The sequence below is a fragment of the Ahaetulla prasina genome, chromosome 8 (genome assembly GCF_028640845.1).
Source record: "Ahaetulla prasina isolate Xishuangbanna chromosome 8, ASM2864084v1, whole genome shotgun sequence".
Classification (NCBI taxonomy): domain Eukaryota; kingdom Metazoa; phylum Chordata; class Lepidosauria; order Squamata; family Colubridae; genus Ahaetulla; species Ahaetulla prasina.
Window position 1 is genome coordinate 90,460,289 of NC_080546.1, and position 26,404 is coordinate 90,486,692.

Below are 26,404 nucleotides of genomic sequence, written 5' to 3' on the forward strand. Positions count from 1 at the left end.
CAATCTAAAAATACTTTTAAAATCCCCAAACCAAAAGGATAGGATGAGGTAGGGTAAAGTAAGGTAGTGTAGGGTGGAGTAGTGTAAGGTAGAGTAGAGTAGGGTAGACTAAGCTAGGGTAGCATACCATAGGGTAGGGTAGAGATGGATAAGGTAGGGTAAACTAGGGTAGGGTAGGGTAGGGTAGGGTAGAGTGAGGTACGGTAGAGTAAGGTAGAGTAGGGAGGAATAGGGTAGGGTAGAGTAAGGTAGAGTAAGGTAGGGGTAGGGTAAGCTAGGGTAGCATAGCGTAGGGTAGGTAGAGAAGGATAGGATAGGGTAGGGTAGGGTAAGGTAGGGTAGGGTAGGGTAGGGTAAAGTAGGACAGGACAGGACAGAACAGAACAGAACAGAACAGAACAGAATTCTGTATTGGCCAAGTGATTGGACACCCAAGGAATTTGTCTCCAGTGCATAAGCTCTCAGTATATGTATAAACGGCAACTGGACTTCCTCGGTTTTCTTTGAAGACATTTCGCTTCTCATCCAAGAAGCTTCTTCAGGTCTTCTTCAGCTTCTTGGATGAGAAGCGAAACGACTTCAAAAGGAAAAAAACAACAACAGAAAGTTTAGTTGCCTCTTTTGGGGCGGGGGCGGGGGGGACAGTACCTTCGGGACAACCGTGACCTGGATGACGGAGAATCTCCATAGACCTACGAACAGCAAGTGATTGGTCATAGGTTATAAATCAGTTACAAACCACAATGGATAAATCATAAGAAACCAATGGGAGAAGTTACTAAGAAAGATGGGAGGATGAGAAAAGATGAGAAACGAGACAGTGCTGTGGGAATTAAGTGTTCAGCAGATTGATGACACCACAGGTGGCATTCAGCTGGTTTGGACCAGTTTGCCGGAACCGGTAGTGGAAATCGCTGGTTGGCCCGCCCGTCCGCCTCAGCTCTATGCTATCCTATTTAGGCACATTTTTGAGGCCAGGCCCATGCGCAGAAAGGCACACGCGCCAGCAAAGCACATACGCGGAAGGCTGGGCACATGTGCAGGTGCTCACATTTACGAACTGGTAAGGATGTAGTGGTTCAGTGGCTAAAGACGCTGAGCTTATTGATTGAAAGGTCGGCAGTTCAGCGGTTCGAATCCCTGGTGCTGCCACGTAACGGGCTGAGCTCCCGTTCCTTGTCCCAGCTTCTGCCAACCTAGCAGTTCGAAAGCAGGTTAAAAATGCAAGTAGAAAAATAGGGACCATCTTTGGTGTGAAGGTAACAGCGTTCCGTGTGCCTTTGGCATTGAGTCATGCCGGCCACATGACCATGGAGACGACTTCGGACAGCGCTGGCTCTTCGGCTTTGAAACAGAGATGAGCACCGCCCCCTAGAGTCAGGAATGACTAGCACGTATGTGCGAGGGGAACCTTCACCTTTACCTTTTTAGGGAAAGTAAATGATATACCACCCCTGGATGGTAAGGCGGTGATGGCAGCCAGGTTGGCTCAGGAATTCTGGGAGTTGAAGTCCACAAGTCATCGAAGCGACGTAGTTCCCCACCACTGCAGTAGAGGAAGGAAAAAAACTTCTGGCTATGATAACAAAGCTCAGAAAATGGTGATGAGGGCCAGAAGGCCATAGACTAAACCACAAGGATAAGCCACCAAGATCTGCTGCCCTTCCATAGCCAAAGTGGAAGCGAAGATTTTGGAGGCTGAGAGGCTGCACCATCCAATAACGATCAGGGCCACCAGCGTCCCAAGGACTCCTCTGAAACGAAGAAGAACAGGTGATGTCAGGAGCAAAGAATGAGGACCCCCATGTTCCCTTCCAGTTTTGGTTCGTCCCTCAAGCCTATACAAAAATCTACTCAACCAATGGACACCGAACAACTCAGCTTCTACTTCCGTTGACCGACTCCGTGGATGTAAAGAAATGAGCTACAGCTCGTGAAAGTAAATGGTCGTTCTCAACTCGCAGCCGTTCGTTTAGTGCAGTGGTTCCCAACCAGTGTGCCGCGGCACTAAGGGGTGCCGTGAGATCTTTTGAGGGTGCCGGGAACTTTTGAGCTACGGAGATTTTAAATATCTATTTCCTTATAAGGGTGCCGGGAACTTTTGAAAGGCTTTCCAAGGGTGCCTCAAACAAGAAAAGGTTGTGCCTCAAACAAGAAAAGGTTGGGAACCACTGGTTTAGTGACTGCTCAAAGTTACAAGAGAACTACCAAGCTCAGAGAGAACTAAGGACTACACAGTCCTCCTCACCCTCCTTACTGCAAATTCCACCCCCTACTAGCATGGATGCTGTTAACCTAGTTGGGTCACGAAACTTCTGCAAGAAAACCACCAAGCTCAGAGAGCACCAAGAACCCCATAGTCTTTCTCCTTCCCTCTGCAAACCACACTCCCTTGTAGCACTGATGATGTTACCTAGTTGGGTCATGAAACGTCTACAAGAAAATCATCCAGAGAACACCAAGGACCCCACAGTACTCCTCCTCCACCACCACCCTTCCTTTCTGCAAACCCCACTCCCTTCTAGCACTGATGATATTACCTAGCTGGGTCATGAAATGTCTGCAAGAAAACCGCCCAGCTCAGAGGACCCACCAAGGACCCCCTCATTTCAACCCTGAGTTACAAATATTCTCCTCGATTGGTATTAAATCATTTCCTTTGTCAAAATTTAAGGGCCTCAGTGGCTCAGACTGGTAAGACAGTCTGTTATTAACAGCAGCTGCTTGCAATTACTGCAGGTTCAAGCCCCACCAAAGCCCAAGGTTGACTCAGCCTTCCATCCTTTATAAGGTAGGTAAAATGAGGACCCAGATTGTTGGGGGCAATAAGTTGACTTTGTATATAATATACAAATGGATGAAGACTATTGCTTGACATAGTGTAAGCCGCCCTGAGTCTTCGGAGAAGGGCGGGATAAAAATGCAAATAAAAATAAAATTTAAAAAAAACGTGCATGAACGCCACTTCCTTCCATTCACAACATTTCAAGGGTACTTACTGTAAGGAGAAAAATACAGCACAGGTGGACAAGATCACCATGGGCAGCAGACTGTAGCCTAGCACACTTGCGACGCACCCGTGGGAAACTCCCACAACGCTCATCAGGTTCAACAAAGCGTGAATCGCTAGGCAGCCGATCACACTGGTCCCGTACACATAGCCAAAATGGACTTTTCCTGCCTGTAGAAATGAGCGAAGAGAAGGGCAGTGACCAGCGACTAAAAGAGGTTGGGTTAGAGAAGAAAGGCTGCACTATTTTTCAATCTTCAACGTACGACTACACAATTTCTGTTGTTAAGTGAGACATTTGCGAAGGGTGCTTCGCCCCATCTTACACCCTTTCTTGCTGCCATTGTTCAGTGAATCTTTTGTGACCCAGGCCCAAGTAGGTAGTAGGAAACTCAGTCAGTGTAAAAACAAACAAACTTTATTAGAACAGCTGAGAAATAATTCATTCTCACCGTAGTCCAAACTAAATTAAAGCAAATTCAAATCACCAGGACCGGATGGATTACACCCCAGGGTTCTGAAGGAACTGGCAGACGAAATCTCAGAACAACTGAACTATATCTTTCAAAGATCCTGGAGCACAGGGGAGCTGCCAGAGGACTGGAAAAGAGCTGATGTAGTTCCCATCTTCAAAAAAGGGGAAAAAACAGATCCAGGAAACTACAGACCTATCAGCCTGACCTCAATATCGGGGAAGATTCTGGAAAAGATAATCAAGCAACGAATACCGAACACCTAGAAACAAGCAAAGTAATGACCAAAAGCCAACATGGGTTTGTCAAAAACAGATCATGGCAGACTAATCTTATTGCATTCTTTGACAAAGTGACAAAAATAGTAAACCAGAGGAATGCTGTTGATATAATTTACTTGGACTTCAGTAAAGCATTTGATAAAGTAGATCATAACCTACTACTAGATAAAGTAGAAAAATGTGGGTTAGACAGCACCATCACCAGATGGATCCGTAACTGGCTGACCAACCGCACTCAACGTGTAGTCCTCAATGGAACTACATCCACATGGAGGGAAGTATGCAGTGGAGTACCCCAAGGCTCTGTTTTAGGCCCAGTACTCTTCAACATCTTCATCAATGACTTGGACGAGGGGATAGATGGGGAACTCATCAAATTTGCAGATGACACCAAGCTGGCAGGAATAGCCAACACTCCAGAAGATAGGCTCAAATTACAGAAAGATCTTGATAGACTTGAACATTGGGCGCTATCTAACAAAATGAAATTCAACAGTGAAAAAAGTAAGGAAAGATACCAATATGGACCATCCCCAGACATATGATAGAGAATATAAATATATTACAAAAAATGGAAGTTATCACTTACAAAGAGCTTTTGACTATGGAAAAAGGGGAATTACAGTTAAAATCTAGGGAGAAATTGAGGGATGAAGGAAGAAATTATACATGGTTCCAGTATGGACAATTGCAATCTAGATGGAAAATAGATCAGAAAATTGGTATAAGGCAAAGTGATGATAATTTGGTAAAACAAATAAAAGTTCAAGGTCAACAGCATATAAAGAGATTATATAATGTATTGGTTGAAATTGATTCAGAAATGGAGTTGGTTAAAGATTGTATGGTAAAATGGGCACAAAATTTTCAACAACCTATAATGTTAGAAACATGGGAAAAAATTTGGGTGAGGAATGTTAAATTCACGCAAGCACAAAATTTAAGAGAAAATTTTATAAAATGTTTTATAGATGGCATTTAGATCCTAAAAAACTGTCATGTATGTATCCAAATGTGAAAGCAAAATGTTGGAGATGTGATTGTGAGGATGCTACCTATTATCATATATGGTGGACTTGCAAAAAAGTTAAAGCCTTTTGGATTAAAATATGGTGGATTATGCAGAACATTTTGGAAAGAAGATCAAGTTTGTTCCACAGTTCTTTTATTAGGAATAATTTCAGATTGCACTGTTATAGAGACAAAACTGATTCTGAATTTAATAACTGCTGCAAGATTATTGATTGCACAATATTGGAAGAAAGAAGACTTACCTACAATTGGAGAATGGATTAGTAAAGTATCAAATTTAGCAGAAATGGCAAAAATTTCTGCCTACTTGAAAGACTGTACACAAGAAAAATATATTTTGGAATGGAGGAAGTGGATTGATTATATTCAAAATAAGTATCAGATTAAAATATCAATTAGTTTTTGAGTGAAGTTAGAATTGCTATGTATTAGTTTAAGAAAGAAGGGAATTGATAGTGTGATGGTGTGAAATGGAATATGTTTTATGTTATATTTTAGATTATGTTTGTTAGTTACAATACCCTGTATTCTGTTCTGGGAAGTCTCGGGGGAAGGAGGCGGGAAGGGAAGACTATAAATTGATTGGTTGCCATTGTACAGGAATAATGGTAGAATTAAACAAGTTGGAATGGTGTAATGTCGGGACTGCTCGGCAAACACTCCCGAAGGGAAAGGGTAAGGAAAGAGGAGTAAAGAAGGAAGAAAGTAGGTAGGCAGGTGGGTAGGGAGGAAAGAAGGGAGGGAGAAGAAAGGATAGGAGGAGGAGAAGAAGGAGAAGATAGAGGGTTAGAAAGGATGGTAGTGAGAAGTGGGAAAGAGGAGGGGAAGTAGGAAAATGAGGAGAGGGTGGTGGGGAAAGTTTAAGAAGGATGAGAAGGGAAGAAAGGCTTAAAGGGGGGAGTGGCAGTCGAGCAGCCCTGATTGAGTATAATTTGAGTATAGGACTGATTGTTGGATAAGTGATTGTATTGTACACTGGTCAAATTGTGGGAATTATTATGGAAAATAAAAAAATTTTGCTCTATAAAAAAAAAAAAGTAAGGTTCTACATTTAGGCAAAAAAAAACAAAATGCACAGGTACCGTATATGTGGTACCTTGCTCAATAGTAGTACCTGTGAGAGGGATCTTGGAGTCCTAGTGGATAACCATTTAGATATGAGCCAGCAGTGTGCAGCTGCTGCTAAAAAAGCCAACACAGTTCTGGGCTGCATAAACAAAGGGATAGAATCAAGATCACGTGAAGTGTTAGTGCCACTTTATAATGCCTTGGTAAGGCCACACTTGGAATATTGCATCCAGTTTTGGTCGCCACGATGTAAAAAAGATGCTGAGACTCTAGAAAGAGTGCAGAGAAGAGCAATGATTAGGGGACTGGAGGCTAAAACATATGAAGAACGATTGCAGGAACTGGGTATGTCTAGTTTAATGAAAAGAAGGACTAGGGGAGACATGATAGCAGTCTTCCAATATCTCAGGGGTTGCCACAAAGAAGAGGGAGTCAAACTATTCTCCAAAGCACCTGAGGGTAGAACAAGAAGCAATGGGTGGAAACTGATCAAAGAAAGAAGCAACTTAGAACTAAGGAGAAATTTCCTGACAGTTAGAACAATTAATAAGTGGAACGACTTGCCTGCAGAAGTTGTGAATGCTCCAACACTGGAAATTTTTAAGAAAATGTTGGATAACCATCTGTCTGAGATGATGTAGGGTTTCCTGCCTGGGCAGGGGGTTGGACTAGAAGGCCTCCAAGGTCCCTTCCAACTCTGTTGTTGTTGTTGTTGTTGTTGTTGTTGTTGTTGTTGTTATTATTATTATTATTATTATTATTATTATTATTATTATTATTATTATTATTAATTCCTCCAACACAATTCCTCAGTCTTATCACCAACCTTGGTCCAATTAGGAAAATTGCCAAAGGCCTTTCTTGGCAAAAGTTCAGAAGACGCCGATACAAAAATAAATGCAACAAGACAAAGCTATCAACGTTGTTTTCCAGCAAAGAGCCCAAATGCCGTTGCTGGTCTTTTAAGCCTTATGGGAGGGGCCAATCATCTCTTGGCCCTACTCCTGAGTTGTCCTTTTTGCTTGAGCTGCTCTTGCCTTCTGGCAGCTCTTCTCATGCCTGCATTAGGAACAGGCTCCTCCTGTTCCTCTGCCTCACTACTATCAGTCTCTGGAGGCTCTGGAGGCTGCACCTCACTTCCTGATGGCCCTGGCCTCACCTCAGCCTCATCGCTGTCTGATTCTGTTGCCAGCTCGGAGTATCTAGTATCTAGCTAAAGCTTACTTTTGGAGTAGGTCATATTTTGGGGGAAACACAGTAGCATTTTCACTTTGGCCATGAACATGCGGTCCACAATATTTTATGTACAAGCACTATACGTAACACAATCGGCAGTGGTCACCAGCCGATTTTTTTTTTATTCAGTTACTGTTTTATTTCAACATAAGGTAAAGGTAAAGGTTCCCCTCGCACATACGTGCTAGTCGTTGCCGACTCTAGGGGGCGGTGCTCATCTCCGTTTCAAAACCGAAGAGCCAGCGCTGTCCGAAGACGTCTCCGTGGTCATGTGGCCGGCATGACTAAATGCCAAAGGTGCACGGAACGCTGTTCCTTTCCCACAAAATGTGGTCCCTATTTTTCTACTTGCATTTTTTACGTATTTTCAAACTGCTAGGTTGGCAGAAGCTGGGACAAGGAACGGGAGCTCACCCCATTACGCGGCACTAGGAATTTGAACCACTGAACTGCCGACCTTTTGACTGACAAGGTCAGCGTCTTAGCCACTGAGCCACCGCGTCCCTATTAACATACAAGGTGTCAGAACGTTAGAAAACACTGTTGGCTCTTTTTTTAGAAACTGCAGAATTAAGGTGATAATTTAATAATCTGCAATATAAGAACTCTTAGATCAATAAGAGCTAGATCACGAAAGATGAACAATCGGTCACCAGCCGATATGTTAACTTGTTGTTGTTTTTCCAGCGTGTTTGATTAATTGACAAAGCAGCATTTAGCAGCTTAATGTAAGATTAACAAATTGCTATGCCGGAGGCAGAAGACTGGAAACGGATGGCGAAAGGAAAACTTCATTTCAATATAGTGCTAGGCTAGGTGGAGAATATTACAAATGAAGGAGGTGAAACTGGAATGGATCCGGTCAAAAGGTTGTAACAGATCACCTTCAGTTCTGTTAGAATCTTGTTTTAAACAAATAAATTATTATTATTATTATTATTATTATTATTATTATTATTATTATTATTATTGTTATTATTATTATTATTATTATTATTATAAACGAAGACAGCAACAGGCTGTGGAGAAAAATCCCACTACAGGCAGTTCTTGACTTACTTAGTGACTCACTTAGTGAGCGTTCTAAGTTAAGACGTCACTAAAAAAAGTGATTTAGGACCTGTTGTGACTCGTCCTCCCTCCTCTCCTCAGCCGGGCCCCTCCCGTCTCCAACCGGGCCTGTTATCAGACTCCGAGTCTGATAATGAAGATGAACGGCCTGTCATGACTCCAGCCCCCGGCCCTGGCCCTATGCCCGGAGTGGATGCCAGGAGTGAACAAACAAGCCCGATAAACCTCACTCCTACGGCGTGTGCTCCTTTGGCTCAGCCGTCAGAGCAAGAAAGCAGCCAGGTGCTGGAATTACTCGGCCCTACTCCCTCTGATCCCTCCCTTTCCCAGAAGCTGCCAGCAGATCCAGAGTAGGAGGACCCTCACTTCCGGAGATCTGAGAGGTGACGCCAGCAGAAGGAGGGGTAGGGCAGGCCTGGACAAATGCTGAGTCATGGAGCCACACCCCACAGCCTATATAAAGGACCTGCTTTTGGCATTCCAACCTTGAGTCAAGCAAAGTCTTATCGAGTTTGCTGATATCGGACTCTATCGCTGAAGTCACAACTTGGACTCCTGCCTGCCCTGAGAAACCTCGAAGGGACTTGGCAAGCTGCAGAGGCTTCGTTGCCAAGTTTGCCACGGACTTCCTTGACTCATTTGTCGGAGTGGGGGTGGGACACGACAGGACCGTTTTTCACACTTAAGAGCACTGTAGCATCCTGGGGGAGTGGGTCACGTGATCAATGGCTGTGAGGATTTGCAGCATCCCCATGGTCATGCGATCAAAATTCAGATGCTTGGCAACTGACTCGCATTAATGACGGTCCCGGGGGTGTGTGTGTGTCACGCGATCCCCTTTTGCGACTGTCTGACAAGCCAAGCCAGTGGGGGAAGCCAAATTTGCTTAGCCACTGGGTTAGTCATTGAACAACCGCAGTGATTCACTTAACAAATGGGACAAGAAAAGTCATAAAACGGGGCAAAACTCCCTTAACGGATGTTTCACCGCACAGCATCCATTTTAGACTCCCTTGTGGTTGTAAGTTGAGGACTACTTGTGAATTGAAGCTATAGGCATCTAATTGACTTTTTTCTTTTTTTTTATCTTTTTTGGGTTTTCCGGATTGCTGTAATTGTCTGACTCAAAGCAACTGTGAAACAAGAACATGCTAAAAAAAATTGGCCAGGAGTAAATTATTCATGATCTTATCCTCAGAAGGTCACCCTCATGTAGAAAAGTCCTCAACCCTGCATTGAGCTAAAATACAGCAAAGATGTCACAGCCTTTTTAAAGGTGAATAGAGTAGAGTAGAGTAGAGTAGAGTAGAGTAGGTAGGGTAGGGTAGGTGTAGAGTGATGAGTGTAGAATAGAGAGAAAAGTGTAGAGTAGAGAGTAGAGTAGAGTGTAGATTAGAGTAGGGTAGAGTAAAATGGAATAGAATGCAATGGAATGGAATAGAACGGAATAGTAGAGTAGAGTAGAGTGTATAGCAGAGTGTAGAATAGAGTGTAGAGTAGAGAAGAGTGTAGTGTAGAATAGAGTACAGTACAGTACAGTACAGTAGAATAGAGCGTAGAGTAGAGTGTAGAATAGAATAGAACAGAACAGAAAAGAATAGGGTATAGTAGAGTAGAATGTAGAATGTAGAGTAGAGTAGAGAGTAAAGTGTAGAGTAGAGAGTAGAGTGTAGTGTAGTGTAGAATAGAATAGAATAGAATAGAGTGTAGAGTGTAGTGTAGTGTAGAGTAGAGTAGAGTAGAGTTGAATAGAGTAGAGTAGAGTGTAGAACAGAACAGAACAGAACAGAACAGAATAACAGAGTTGAAAGGGACCTTGGAGGTCTTCTAGTCCAACCCCCTGCTTAGGTGTTAAAGACTACCAGATACTGACCCATAAAGCCAATGGCTTGTAGCTTTTCTCCAAAGTGTTGTATTCCTTCTGACACCCCCACCCGCCACCCCCGTGTATTAAGACACCGACTAGCCAAATTGTCTGATCTTTCCATCTGTCTGAGACAATACAAGGCAGAGCTCATGGCTGCTTTAATCCCATTTTAACGCATTAATCCTTAATGCTATCTTCGTATTAGTCCATCAAAGAGATAGCGAGTGAAAACCGGCATTGGAAAGAGACCAAAAAAAATCTTAACCACTGCATCCCATTTAAGTTTTCAGATTTTAAATTTTTTTTTCAGATCTGAATAAAAACAATAATTCTACTCAGTTTCCTAATCCACCGTGCACCTATTTTCATTTAAATCAACCCCTTCCCTTTTGAAAATTAATAATGTCAGAGTAGCATATTCCCAGCAAGTTCCGAGAACAATGCTTTCAATTACCAAAGCACAGGGCAATGAAGAAATAACAGAATAATAGAGTTGGAAGAGACCTTTGGAGGTCTTTTAGTCCAACCCCCTGGAGGATAAAACTATATGTTGGTCAACCATTGGTCAATCACCAATGGTTGACCAATTTCTTCTTAAAAACCTCCAGTGATGAAGCACCTACAACTTCTGAAGGCAACTTCTGTTCCACTGGTTAATTGTTCTCACTGTTAGGAATTTACTCCTTAGTTCTAAGTTGCTTCTCTCCTTGATTAGTTTCCACCCGTTGCTTCTTCTCCTGCCCTCAGGTGCTTTGGAGAAGAGCTTGACTCCCTCTTCTTTGGGGCAACCCCTGAGATATTGGAACACTGCTATCATGTCTCCCCTGGTCCTTCTTTTCATCAAACTAGGCATACCCAGTTCCTGTAAACATATAGTTTTATCCTCCAGTCCCCTAATCCTCTTGCTTGCTCTTCTCTGCACTCTTTCAAATTATTTACTAAATCTGCACTACTATTAATCTTCTCATTGTTCCCATCACCCATCTCCTCCCACTTATGACTGTATGACTATAACTTGTTGCTGGCAATCCTTATGATTTATATTGATATATTGACCATCAATTGTGTTGTAAATGTTGTACCTTGATGAACGTTTTTTTTTTTTATGTACACTGAGAGCATATGCACCAAGACAAATTCCTTGTGTGTCCAATCACACTTGGCCAATAAAAATTCTATTCTATTCTATTCTAAGTGTTGTATCATTAAGTATTAAATTTGTGCCCTATGACTATCATTAAGTGATATAAGTGTTGTACCTTGATGAACGTATCTTTTCTTTTATGTACACTGAGAGCTTATAGAATAGAATAGAATAGAATTTTATGCACCAAGACAAATTCCTTGTGTGTCCAATCACACTTGGACCATAAAAAATTCTATTCTATTCTATTCTATTCTATTCTGTTCTATTCTATTCTATTCTATTCTATTCATTAAGTGTTGTATCATTAAGTGTTAAATTTGTAGCCTATGACTATCATTAAGTGTTGTAAGTATTGTACTCTGATGAACGTATCTTTTCTTTTATGTACACTGAGAGCATATGCACCAAGACAAATTCCTTGTGTGTCCAATCACACTTGGACAATACAAAAATTCTATTCTAGTCTAGTCTAGTCTAGTCTATTCTAGAGTCTCAACATCTTTTTTTACATCATGGCGACCAAAACTGGATGCAGTATTCCAAGTGTGGCCGTACCAAGGCCTTCTAAAGTAGAGATGACTTATTTAAATCAACCCCTTCCCTTTTGAAAATTAATAATGTCAGAGTAGCATATTCCCAGCAAGTTCCGAGAACAATGCTTTCAATTACCAAAGCACAGGGCAATGAAGAAATAACAGAATAATAGAGTTGGAAGAGACCTTTGGAGGTCTTTTAGTCCAACCCCCTGGAGGATAAAACTATATGTTGGTCAACCATTGGTCAATCACCAATGGTTAACCAATTTCTTCTTAAAAACCTCCAGTGATGAAGCACCTACAACTTCTGAAGGCAACTTCTGTTCCACTGGTTAATTGTTCTCACTGTTAGGAATTTACTCCTTAGTTCTAAGTTGCTTCTCTCCTTGATTAGTTTCCACCCGTTGCTTCTTGTTCTACCCTCAGGTGCTTTGGAGAAGAGCTTGACTCCCTCTTCTTTGGGGCAACCCCTGAGATATTGGAACACTGCTATCATGTCTCCCCTGGTCCTTCTTTTCATCAAACTAGGCATACCCAGTTCCTGTAAACATATAGTTTTATCCTCCAGTCCCCTAATCCTCTTGCTTGCTCTTCTCTGCACTCTTTCAAACTATTTACTAAATCTGCACTACTATTAATCTTCTCATCGTTCCCATCACCCATCTCCTCCCACTTATGACTGTATGACTATAACTTGTTGCTGGCAATCCTTATGATTTATATTGATATATTGACCATCAATTGTGTTGTAAATGTTGTACCTTGATGAACGTATCTTTTTTTTTTTATGTACACTGAGAGCATATGCACCAAGACAAATTCCTTGTGTGTCCAATCACACTTGGCCAATAAAAATTCTATTCTATTCTATTCTAAGTGTTGTATCATTAAGTATTAAATTTGTGCCCTATGACTATCATTAAGTGATATAAGTGTTGTACCTTGATGAACGTATCTTTTCTTTTATGTACACTGAGAGCTTATGCACCAAGACAAATTCCTTGTGTGTCCAATCACACTTGGACCATAAAAAATTCTATTCTATTCTATTCTATTCTATTCTATTCATTAAGTGTTGTATCATTAAGTGTTAAATTTGTAGCCTATGACTATCATTAAGTGTTGTAAGTATTGTACTCTGATGAACGTATCTTTTCTTTTATGTACACTGAGAGCATATGCACCAAGACAAATTCCTTGTGTGTCCAATCACACTTGGACAATACAAAAATTCTATTCTAGTCTAGTCTAGTCTAGTCTATTCTAGAGTCTCAACATCTTTTTTTACATCATGGCGACCAAAACTGGATGCAGTATTCCAAGTGTGGCCGTACCAAGGCCTTCTAAAGTAGAGATGACTTATAAAAATCTACACATTTTTTTAAAAAGTATCTCAGGCCGGCTATAATATTGGAGCCCACGACTGACAGTTACGTTCGCTTAGAACGGAGAAGTTTAGCATACCAAGAGCCACGTTGACCCCAGGGCCAAGCAGAAAACCAAAGGCCCAGCCAGGTCTGTCTCATTCATAATGCTGGCTTCAGCCGGTTTCATGGGGTTTAGCACGGTTAATGTTTTTTGCCAAATGTGGTGGAAGTTGATTCCCAGCTCTGTAACACAAAAAGAGAAAAAGCTTTGTTAGGTAAGGTTCCGCGGTGGGTTACCCCCCGGTTCGGTCCTATAGAACCGGTAATAAAACTGGTGGGAGGCTCTGCCTAATGACCCGAACATCACAAAAAGTGATCTGCGCATGCGCAGATGCGAACCGGTAGTAAAGGTAAAGTAGAACCCACCCCTGGTAAGTTTCATCGAGGGCGTCGAGAAACAAAAGAAAAGAATCAGTTGGCCGTGATGTCCCAATGACTCGTAAGATAATTGAACATCTTAATTTGGTCTCCCACTGTAGAAAGTAAGTCAGCGCTCATTCACCTTCCTAGAAAATGAAGTAATTTGGAGAATATTTGGAGCAGAGTGGGCCTGCTCAGGTGCCATCATCCAAACAATGTCGGTTGGTGGCCCCCAGGGGAAGAGTCTTCTCTGTGGCAGCACCGGCCCTTTGGAACGAGTTACCTCCGGGTTACGCCAACTCCCCGACCTCCGAACCTTCAAGCGGGAATTGAAGACTCTACTATTTAATTGTGCGGGACTAGCCTAAGTGTGTTTTAATTAATTTATTATAATTTAAAATTTTAAAGGGTTTTATATCGGTCTATGGCCGTTTTAGCTTCTTGTTCTACCCTCAGGTGCTTTGGAGAATAGTTTGACTCCCTCGTCTTTGTGGCAACCCCTGAGATATTGGAAGACTGCTATCATATCTCCCCTAGTCCTTCTTTTCATTACACTAGGCATACCCAGTTCCTGCAACTGTTCTTCATATGTTTTAGCCTCCAGTCTCCTAATCATCTTCGTTGCTCTTCTCTGCACTCTTTCTAGAGTCTCAACATCTTTTTTACATCGTGGCGACCAAAACTGGATGCAATATTCCAAGTGTGGCCTTACCAAGGCCTTATAAAGTGGCACTAACACTTCACGTGATCTTGATTCTATCTCTCTGTTTATGCAGCCCAGAACTGTGTTGGCTTTTTTAGCAGCTGCTGCACATGGCTGGCTCATATCTAAATGGTTGTCCACTAGGACTCCAAGATCCTAGTAGGTGGGCCCCACTCGCAGGTCACCATTACCGGTTTGTCCAAACCGGTCCGAACCAGCTGAATACCAACTCTGAACGGTGATGTTTGTGAGGGTGAAAACGGTCACTGAATGAACTTTTGTTAAGTCTAGTTGTGCCTCAACTAGCGATTTTGCACGTGGGATTTGACGGTCTTCGAAATACCAAACTTAGCAGTTGTGGTCCCAGAGTAGACCTGCTGAGATTCCCGGGAACATTTTCGAGTTTTGGAATCACTGACCCTTAAAAAGAGCCTGTGAAAATTTATTATGAAATATGGAAGCAAAATGATGAGCAGCGTTTTGTTAATTATGGGCATCTTAGCATGATGTCTGATTATGCGGTATAAATACAGAGAGAAAGGCAATGTGATGGAATCTGAATGCAAAATTTATTGAAATGCTGTCATCTAGAGGCAATAAAGGGCGTGATGTACGTGCCATAAATATGATCTCCTGTCTTTATTTCCCATGCAAATAGGGGTGCTGTCATTTCAAACGTAAACATGTGTCTGTGGTTACAAATGCAAGACAGCAAATTAAAATTGATTTTTGTCGTCCCCCCCCCCAACTTCCTTCCTTCCTTCCTTCCTTACCATGTTTTTTATTTATTGATTCATTTTGATTCGGCACCTTCGGACCGAACTTCGTTTTAAACGCATTTTACCTTGAACGTTGAACCCCTGTTAAGATCTAGCGACTTACAACTTCAGCGTGGCTTGCCTCAAAAAGAAAGGTGTGAGGTTGTAGAAGATCTTTCGGTGAGCCTGTGACAGTGGTGGGTTTCAAAAATTTTTACTAACAGTTCTGTGGGTGCGGCTTGGTTGGCGTGGTTTGGTGGGCATGGCAGGGGAAGGATACTGCAAAATCGCCATTCCCTCCCCACTCCTGGGGGAAAGATACTGCAAAATCTCCATTCCCTCCCCACACCAGGGAAAGGATATTGCAAAATCTCCATTCCCTCCCCACTCCAAGGGAAAAATACTGCAAAATCCCCATTTCCTCCTGATCAGCTGGGATTCGGGAGGCAGAGAATAGAGGGGGGCGGGGCCAGTCTGAATTTTTACTACCGGTTCTCCGAACTACTCAAAATTTCCGCTACCAGTTCTCCAGAACTGGTCTGAACCTGCTGATACCCACCTCTGGTCTATGGGCTTCGTGGGCTGGCAAGTCAGAACTCGTGCATTCTCCATAAATGAATTTTATTCTCAGGATTTGGGTATGGCTAGTCTAGAGAAAAGAAGGACATGGGGGGAGGAGATATGTGTCGTGTCCCACTCCTCCGCTGACGGCCGGGTCAGGGAAATCCGAATCAGGCTTGCCTCTGCAGCTCTGCCCAAAGTCCTAGCAAAGTCCTCAGAGCAGGCAGGAGACCAGTAAGTGACTTCAGCAAGATAAGTTCGACTTTGCCTGACTCAGAGACTGCCAGAAAGCAGATCCTTTATATAGGCCATGGGGTGTGGCTCCATGACTCAGCACTCATTAAGGCCTGCCCCTCCCTTCCTTCTGTTGCCTCCGCCTATCCAGTCTTCTGATGCGAGGGTCACTCCAATCAGCAGCTGTTGGAAATAAACTTTCCTCAGGCTCACATGCTGTGGAGGAGGGGAGGGTCTAGCTGCTCCATTTGCCTGGGCATGGAGCCAGGGCCGGGGCCGGGGGGTGCTTCCTCCTCTGCAGCCTGCTTGGGCATGGAGCCAGGGCTGGGGCCGGGAGGTGCCCCCTCCTCTTCAGCTTGTCTGGGCATGGAGCCAGGACTGGGGCCGGGAGGTGCCCCCTCCTCTGCAGCTTGTCTGGGCATGGAGCCAGAACTGGGGCCGGGAGGCATACATTCCTCCGTGTTCGGGAGCAGATAAGCAGACCCCGGCTGCGGTGAGAGCGGACAAGACACAACAATATGATTACAGTATTCCAGTATTTGAGGGGCTGCCACAAAGAAGAGGGGGTCAAATTATTCTCCAAAGAGGCTGAAGGCAGGACAAGAAGCAATGGATAGAAACTAATCAAGGAGAATACCAACCTGGAATTAAGGAGGAACTTCCTAACAGTGAGGACAATTAACCAGTGGAACAGCTTGCCACCAGAAGTTGTGGGTGCCCCATCACTGGAAGTTTTTAAGAAGATTCTAGACAGCCACTTGTCTGAAATGGTATGGGACAATGGTGGCGAAACTTTTACTCACCGTGTGCCGAACAGATCCGTGCTTTGCGCACTTTGCCCGCAACGCATGTGCCATCCGTGCTAACGTGTGGCTCCTCCCCATGCGCTGTGCTCACAACCACAATCTGCACATGCGCACAGCTTTCACACATGCGCCCCACCGTGCGGTCCGTGCGCAATTGCATCATCGGCGCATGCACGTGGCTTTTGCGTGCGCAAGGAACATGCGTGAATGCCGTCTGCGCATGTGTGCGCTACATGTCAGTACTCGCATGCGCAAATGCGCACACATGCACAGGAGAGCTCCAAAGATCAGCTGGGTCCCCTGAATTGCGCGCATCACACCAAAGGCCCGAACACCAGCTGGGGAACATTCGCATGGGCAGCTGCAGGTGAGTTGGGTGATAGCTCGCGTGCCCAGAAAAATGTGCCATGTGTGCGATAGGCTTGCCATTACGGGTGTAGGATCTCCTGCTTGAGCAGGGGGATGGATTAGAAGACCTCTAAGGTCCTGTTGTGACTCATCCTCCCTCCTCTCCTCAGCCGGGCCCCTCCCGTCTCCAACCGGGCCTTTTATCAGACTCGGAGTCTGATAATGAAGATGAACGGCCTGTCATGACTCCAGCCCCCGGCCCTGGCCCCATGCCCGGAGAGGATTCAAGGAGTGAAAGGACAAGCCCGATAAACCTCATTCATACAGCGTGTGTTCCTTTGGCTCAGCCTTCAGAGCAGGAAGCCAGCCAGGTGGGGGAATTAACCAGGCCTACTCCCTCTGACCCCTCCCTTTCCCAGACGCTGACAGCAGATCCAGCTGAAGACAATTCAGAGTAGATGGACCCTCGCTTCCGGAGATCTGAGAGGCAACACCAGCAGAAGGAAGGGAGGGGCAGGCCTGGATAAATGCTGAGTCATGGAGCCACACCCCACAGCCTATATAAAGGACCTGCTTTTGGCATTCCAACCTTGAGTCAAGCAAAGTCTTAGCTAGTTTGCTGATATCGGACTCTATCGCTGAAGTCACAACTTGGATTCCTGCCTGCCCTGATAAACCTCGAAGGAACTTGGCAAGCTGCAGAGGCTTCGTTGCCAAGTTTGTTACGGACTTTCCTGACTTGTTCGTCGGAGTGGGAGTGGGACACGACAGGTCCCTTCCAGTTCTATTCCAAATTGATTAGGGAACATTATACGTTACTGGGCTGGGGGGGTGGAATATGTTGAGAACAAGAGGAAGATAAGTAAATTATTGGTTAGTCTCGAATCTGTGAGAAGGTTTTGTACCTTCAAGCAACGGTGGCTCTTCCTCGAAACGATCGGAATACGTCTCGTTGGATGGAAACGGGGAAGCACCTGCGGGTTGAAAGATCTGACCTTCAAGCAGTTGAGAAGAATTGGATTGGGGCCAAGGACCTGGCTGGAATCTAGGACAAAGAAAGCATTCAAAATAGGGGCTGCTGGAATGAAGAGACCCTCATGGGAAGGTGAAGATTCCTCCCTTCCTTCCTCCTTCCTTTCCTTCCTTCCTTCCTTCCTATTCTCTTCTTCCTTCCTTTTTTCCTTCCCCATCTCCCTTCCTCCCTTCCCTCCTATTCCCACCTTCCTTCCTTCCTTCCTTCCTTCTCCTATCTCCTTTCCTTCCTATCTCCTTCCTTTCCCCATCTCACTCCCTCCTTTTTTCCTTCCCTCCTTCCTTCCCTCCCTCCTTCCTTCCTTCCTTCCTTCCTTCCTTCCTTACTATTCTCTTCTGTTATAGCCCACCAACAGATTCAGACAGTGAGGAGGTTGGGGAGGAACATGGGCCAGTCCTGGAGTCTGTCTGGGGAAGGCTCTGTTGAGGGCTCTGCGTCAGAGGCAGAGAGGTGGCCAGGGCCGTATGCCAGTTATCAGCTGCCTTCGGAGTCGGACATCAATGAGGCAGACAAACAGCTGGAGCCTGTTCCCAGGGTGTGCATGCGCAGAGCTGCCAGGAGAAGGGAACAGCTAAGGAACAAGGGTCGACTCAGGAGTAAAGCCACAGGTGGATGATGAATGGCCCCTCCCAGAGGGAATAAAAGAGGAGCAAAAGGGGAGTGGAGTTTGCAGGAGACAATTAGTTCGCCTAATTGGTTGGTGACTCTCCAAGACTCCTTGCCAAGTTTTGAAGGTATCGGCCTGGCAGCTCCCCAAGCCAGATAAGGTCTGTGACTGTAAATTCTCCCTCTCATTCACATCCTTTGCTGGATGTGAATGAGAGGAATTTACAGTAACTTAATAAAAAGGGTTTTTAGTCCAGACAAGGAGTCTGCTTCGTAGTTTGGGGAAGCGTAGGTCAGAACATCTTCTTCCGTCCTTCTCCCATCTCCTTTCCTTCCTTCCTTCCTTCCTTCCTTCCTTCCTTCCTTCCTTCCTTCCTTCCCTCCCTCCCTCCTTCTCCTGCACTAACTCACCAGCAGAGATGTGGCAGGGTGGAGGAAAGTAAATGGTCTATATTATTTCGTTAGGGCAGCCAGCAGATTAAACCCTTCAAGGTACTAAAATACTGGGCTGTTTGCTTGATTTCTTCCTTTAAATAAGTACCGTAAAGTGTTCAACTTTGCAAATAACTAGGTTTAATTACGTCGGTTACAAAAAATATACTATATATATATATATATATACATATATATGTATATATATACCTACATATATATGTATATACATATACATATACATATACATATACATGTATATGTATATGTATATATATATATATATGTAGGTCTTTGGTTATTTGGGTTTTCTCCCGCGTAAAATTGGAAGTGTCTTGGCGACGTTTCGACGAAGTCTCATTCGTCATCTTCAGGCTTCAGCTTCCTGCTTCTGGGAGCAATGTGTGATTGCAGCTGTTTCTTCCTTTTTAACTGCTAGTGGGGGTTTGAACTGATTGGGTGGGAGCTTGGCTGTGCTCTGATTGGATGGGGGGTTTTTTGTGCTCTGATTGGCTGGGGGTGTGTCCTGTTTGGGTGGGGGCTTGGTTGTGCTCAGATTAGTCTGAGTTGCAGGGGGATTTGAGCTGGTGAGCTGCACTGCTGCTGTTTGGCTTCGTGTTCGTGGTCGTGCTACATCTTCATAGTGGGTGTCAGTACATGCAGCAGTACTTTCACACATTGCTCCTAGAAGCACGAAGCTAAACCCTGAAGATGACGAATGAGACTTCGTCGAAACGTCGCCAAGACACTTCCAATTTTACGCGGGATAAAACCCGAATAACCAAAGACCTACATACAAACACCCGCGAAAACCTCAGAAAACAAATATATATATATATATATATTAAATGTACAGATTTAATGCCATAATAAAAATGAAATAATGTATAAGTCTCACTTTTTTCCAGAGTCTTCAGGCCTGGCAGAACTTTCCTCTTGACGGTCGGCATCATAGTTTGATTGGTAAAAATCTATATCGAACTGCAAAAAGTCGGACATCCTACGAAGGTTTTAAAAAAATGTTTGTTAAGCATTAACAGCTTAAGTGCAGTGGTGAGTTTCAAATAATTTAACAACCATTCTTTGCCCTAATTTTTTTTTATTTATCTGCATTTATATCCCGCCCTTCTCCGAAGACTCAGGGCGGCTTACACTATGTCAAACAATAGTCTTCATCCATTTGTATATTATATACAAAGTCAACTTTTATTGCCCCCCCACAATCTGGGTCCTCATTTTACCTGCTTTATAAAGGATGGAAGGCTGAGTCAACCTTGGGCCTGGTGGGACTTGAACCTGCAGTAATTGCAAGCAGCTGTGTTAATAACAGACTGTCTTAGCAGTCTGAGCCACCAGAAGCCCTGGTGGCCAGCTGGGTGGGCGTGGCCATGGTAGGTGTGGCCAGGGAATGTGACAAGCAGCACTCCGCCTCCTGCACCCCCCCGGGAGCAAAAACAGGCCACGGGGTGTGTGCGCCGCGCACACACACACACACACACACACACACACACGTGCCCTGTTTTGGGCTTAGTAGGCCTCCCTGCAGCCTCCTGGGAACCAAAACAGGGCGTGTGGGGACTCCTGGAAGGGGCGGGGAGGGGAGGGGCCAGCCAGCAATTTAACAACCGGTTCTCCTGAACCGGCCTGAACCAGCTGAGTCCGCATCACTGCCTAAGGTAAACGTTTACACAGCCGCGAAAATTACCTATTCAACTTATTTTCTGGGTTGCTCTAGAAATAAAATCATGCAGTTATACATTGTTCTAGCCCATAGCTTTTAAATTTATCGCTTTACTGAAAATAACACAAGCGGATCGATTCAACACCATCCGTTAATCCCAAAACGAATCAACTGAACTATTTATTTATTATTTAGATTTTTTTAGACTATGTTGTTCCTTGCAGGAATCACACTTTTTTGTGTGTTTGGCAAGGATTTCAAATAACACAGACGGCTCTGTAAATACAACACGCGGTGAATCACCCCAAAAAATGCCATCCCCCTTTTAGGCTAAAAATGTTTTGCAAAACCAATGCATGGGGTTCATTTATGGTGCATGGTGTGAACCTGGAAAGAGTAGATTGAATCACAGTTAGGTTAAGAACACCTCTGCTATCAAGTGATCATATTCCTTATTTTATTTTACTTTTCTGTCCTCTTCAGAGATGAAAGTTGTGGAGTTTTTCTTGGTTTGTCAATGCAATATTTGAGTCTACCTGTCAAAATATGGATAAGCTGAGCGCTATGATGTGGTCTATCAAAACCACCCAGTGATTCTCAGAGTCCCCCATATAATATATAATATAATATAACAACAGAGTTGGAAGGGACCTTGGAGGCCTTCTAGTCCAACCCCCTGCCCAGGCAGGAAACCCTACACCATCTCAGTCAGATGGTTATCCAACATTTTCTTAAAAATTTCCAGTGTTGGAGCATTCACAACTTCTGCAGGCAAGTCGTTCCACTGATTAATTGTTCTAACTGTCAGGAAATTTCTCCTTAGTTCTAAGTTGCTTCTTTCCTTGATTAGTTTCCACCCATTGCTTCTTGTTCTACCCTCAGGTGCTTTGGAGAATATTTTGACTCCCTCTTCTTTGTGGCAACCCCTGAGATATTGGAAGACTGCTATCATGTCTCCCCTGGTCCTTCTTTTCATTAAACTAGACATACCCAGTTCCTGCAACCGTTCTTCATATGTTTTAGCCTCCAGTCCCCTAATCATTTTTGTTGCTCTTCTCTGCACTCTTTCAGCATCTTTTTTACATCGTGGCGACCAAAACTGAATGCAGTATTTCAAGTGTTGCCTTACCAAGGCATTATAAAGTGGCACCATCACCATGCTTCTATCACAGTTTTAATATATGTTACGGGAAAAGGACAATAATGTAGGTCAGTTGTTCTCAACCTGTAGTTTGCAGAGAGATTTAAGACAAGATTGGCCAACCATTCATCTGAAATGGTATTGCGTTTCCTGCACCAGCAGAGGGTTGGACTAGAACAATGGTCCCCGACTGGTGGTCCATGGACCACTGATGGTCTGTGAGAAAAATTTGGTGGTCTGCAGAAAAATTATTTGCATTTTTTTATATTGCACTAAATCGGGGGTCCTCAAACTACGGCCCCTGGGCTGGATACCTGCAATGAACGTTTGTGTTGCTGCAGAGAGTCTCCCCCTTCGGGGTCTTTTTGTGTGGATCTGAGGGGGACAGAAATTCCAACTCGGGGTCTGCTTCAACCTCCTGGTGGGGGGCTTTGGGGGAAGTCTGGAGGGAAGTGCCACTGATGGCGAAGAACCGGAGGGCCTTGTTCCAGTGGGACTGCATCATGGCCTGGAACTGGCTGACCATCTCAGCCCACTGAGCCTCCAGGTGCCGGTACCTGGCCTTGCACTCCCGCAGGTCTCTCCTTTGCTTGGAAATCCTATGCTCCTAGTCCTCAGTGAGGTGCTTCTGCTGAGCCTCCTTCTCGGTCAGATCCAATTTGAACTGAGCCAGCTGTTTCGCCAACTCTTTCTTGTGGTGGCTATTTAGCTCCAACAATTGCTTCCTGTTGGGGCCCTAAGGAACCCATGCGGGCAGGGGGGGAAGGGTTGGGAGGGGAGGGGAAAGTAGAGACCGGTGGGGCCAGTGGTGGGATTCAGCCAGTTCGCACCACTTCGGGGGAACCGGTTGTTAACTTTCTGAGCAGTTTGGCAAACTGGTTGTTGGAAGAAATCATTAGGGCAGAGAACCGGTTGTGGGGCACCCCTCAACATGAGTGACATCATGCTGGCCACACCCACCCAGTCACATGACCACTTAACCACACCCACCCAGCCAGTCATTAGGCAGATCATATTAGCGGTCCGCGGGATTTAAAATTATGAATTTAGTGGTCCCTGAGGTCCGAAAGGTTGGGGACCCCTGGACTAGATGACCTTCAAGTTCCCTTCCAACTCTGCTATTCTGATTCCCAGAATCCTTGGTTGTTGTTTTTTTGTTTTTTGTTTTGTTTTTTGTTTACATTTATATCCCGCCCTTCTCCGAAGACTCAGGGCGGCTTACAGTGTGTAAGGCAATACTCTCATTCTATTTGTATATTTACAAAGTCAACTTATTGCCCCCCCAACAATCTGGGTCCTCATTTTACCTACCTTATAAAGGATGGAAGGCTGAGTCAACCTTGGACCTGGTGGGATTAGAACCTGCAGTAATTGCAGGCAGCTGTGTTTTAATAACAGGCTTCTTACAGCCTGAGCCACACCGCGGTCTTCGTTCATGCCAGCAAGAATGCCTGGAATTTATCAATATCCCTCAAGATTGGCAAGGCTTTATAAACGCACAAAGACAAGGAAAAGCAAAGGAGAACATCAGCATATTTGTAAAACATAAAAGCGTATTTTATAAATGTATAAAACGTAATCAATGTATCATTTGGGCTATTGTGAGCTGCCGCTTTATGCTTGCTGTGCTTCACTGTTCTGCGGTGACAGGCTGCCATGATTAGTGGCGAGGGAGAAGGAAGAGGGAAATCTAATTTTGCGTAGCTTCTTTTCCAAAAACACCACACTACTAACCAGAGCATATAAAACATTTGCTAGACCGATTCTAGAATACAGCTCGCCTGTTTGGAACCCTCACCACATCTCTGACATCAATACAATTGAACGTGTCCAGAAATATTTTACAAGAAGAGTTCTCCATTCCTCTGAAAACAACAAAATACCTTATCCCACCAGACTTGAAATCCTAGGCTTAGAAAACTTGGAACTCCGTCGCCTTCGACAAGACCTAAGTTTAACTCACAGAATCATCTATTGTAATGTCCTTCCTGTTAAAGACTACTTCAGCTTTAATTGCAATAATACTAGAGCAACCAATAGATTTAAACTTAATGTCAACCGCTTTAATCTAGATTGCAGAAAATATGACTTCTGTAACAGAATCATCAGTGCTTGGAATACTTTACCTGACTCTGTGGTCTCTTCCCATAATCCTAAAAGCTTTAACCAAAAACTTTCTACTATTGACCTCACCCCATTCCTAAGAGGACCATAAGGGGTGTGCATAAGCGCACAAACGTGCCTACCGTTCCTGTCCTATTGTTTTTCTTTTCTTCTTCCTATATATATATGCTTATACCTCCTTATATTTACTCATATATGTGTTTATATACTATATAATCTTTTTTGTATGATACCTACATATATTGTTGTGACAAAATAAATAAATAAATAAACAAATAAACAAATCGAAAGTAAATGCTGTGCCTTCTCGAGATGCTGCTTCAAGGTCATCCAGCTGGAAGACAGGAAGGGGCTGCGTACCAAACCGCGCTTGAATTGACCGTTAAGAAAAAAATCTTGCAAGGATTTGATTTGTTATACTGGGGTGGCCAATGAAGGACAGTAAAGGGAGGGGAAGTAGAACTTAGAGGTTTTGGTGCATGATTCTCAATTCTGGCTACGCAATGCTGCGATCGACTTGATCTCTTAATAAAACTATACCTTTCTCAACAAATGAAGCCAAGAATCGTTTTCATTTAGAGGTTTAAGTTGTGGGCAGTCTGACAGCTTCTTAACAATCTCCTACAGGTAGTCCTCAATTTGCAACCGTTCATTTAGAGACCGTTCTAAGTTACAACGACACGATCATTTTTCGCATTTCAACCGTTGCAGCAACCCCAATGGGTCACATGATGAAAATTCAGACACTTGGCAAGTGGCTCATATTTATGACGGTTGCAATGTTGCGGGGTCATGTGATCACTTTTTGCAATCTTTTGACAACAAAGTCAACGGGTAAACCAGCTACATTTAACAACCAGGTTACTAACTTAAGAACTGTAGTGATTCACTTAGCAAGTGTGGCAAGAAAAGTCGTAAAATGGAGCAAAACTCATTTAGCAATGGCCTCACTTAGCAACATGAATTTTGGGCTCCATTATTGTCGTTAACATCAAAAACATCATTAAAAAAGGACAACAAAGAATGTTCTTTCTGCGCCAACTCAGTAACCTCAAACTGCCCAAGGAGCTGCTGATCCAATTCTGCAGAGGAATTATTGAGTCTGTCATTTGCACCTCTATAACTGTCTGGTTCGGTTCTGCAACCCAACAAGAAAGACACAGACTTCAGAGGATAATTAGAACTGCAGAAAAAATAATTGCTACCAACCTGCCTTCCATTGAGGACCTGTATACTGCACGAATCAAGAAGAGGGCCGTGAAAATATTTACAGATCCCTCGCATCCAGGACATAAACTGTTTCAACTCCTACCCTCAAAACGACGCTATAGAGCACTGCACACCAGAACAACTAGACACAAGAACAGTTTTTTCCCAAAGGCCATCACTCTGCTAAACAAATAATTCCCTCAACACTGTCAGACTATTTACTGAATCTGCACTACTATGAATCGTCTCATAGTTCCCATCACCAATCTCTTTCCACTTATGACTGTATGACTATAACTTGTTGCTGGCAATCCTTATGATTTATATTGATATATTGATCATCAATTGTGTTGTAAATGTTGTACCTTGATGAACGTATCTTTTCTTTTATGTACACTGAGAGCATCTGCACCAAAGACAAATTCCTTGTGTGTCCAATCACACTTGGCCAATAAAAAAATAATAAATAAATAAAAATTAAGTCGAGGACTACCTGTTCATATTTATTTTCATATTTGTTTACTTGATTGCCTATAATCAGACTAATATGCTTCTATCTCATGCCCTCATTTATTTAAAAAAATATCTTATATAACAATTTGGCCCTGGGGCAATTTTATTTCTTACTAATTAGCAAATTATATTTCAAATCTAAGCCGACTTCAATCTTACACCTTCGTTTGTTAAAATGCAACAATCATTCCGTGCAGCAATTTTAATTTTTGCTAATTAACAAAAATGTGTTCCCAAACAAACAAACAAACAAAAACTTTAAATTTTTTTGTTTGTTTTGATTTATTTTTAATAAGTATAGTAAATTAGGGGGGTTTTTAATGGGAAATATGACATTTCCTATGAATTATGCACAAATATAATTAGGAGCTGAAGTGTTGCCATTCCTAAAAAGCACCTCCGGATAATATTTTAAAATTTAATCATGCTCTGAAATGCCATTAATATTTCTTGGAAGTACCGAATCAAAACAGAAAACAAGCCATCCACAAGCTGTTCTTCCTCATTTTAAGATGTGGAAAAGCTATGAACAGCTGCGATTTAGGAAACCACCAGCACTTTTAAAAATTAAAAATTAAGGGTATTTAAAAAACATACCTTATAATTCAGTTTACAAACAGCAAAATCCAACCAACCGTTTCCCTATATTTAACCTGGGTGATCCTGAGCTATTTATAAGATCCTAAATTTGGCCTCCCAACAGATGTATGACGGAAAGAAAAGCAGTCGCTACCAGAGGCAACATAT

General features: G+C 43.4%; 1 protein-coding gene across 1 annotated transcript; it reads right to left on the minus strand.

The window, feature by feature from the left end:
- YIPF7 (Yip1 domain family member 7) lies at positions 1 to 26,310 on the minus strand. The gene is made up of 6 exons (XM_058193547.1): positions 26,255 to 26,310; positions 19,888 to 19,989; positions 17,824 to 17,963; positions 13,186 to 13,331; positions 3,000 to 3,181; positions 1 to 1,754 (listed from the first exon to the last, which is right to left on the minus strand). Exons 2-6 carry the CDS (start codon positions 19,986 to 19,988, stop codon positions 1,592 to 1,594), a joined length of 732 nt encoding a protein of 243 aa, XP_058049530.1. The 5' UTR covers position 19,989; positions 26,255 to 26,310; the 3' UTR covers positions 1 to 1,591.
- Between the last annotated feature and the right edge of the window lie 94 nt (positions 26,311 to 26,404).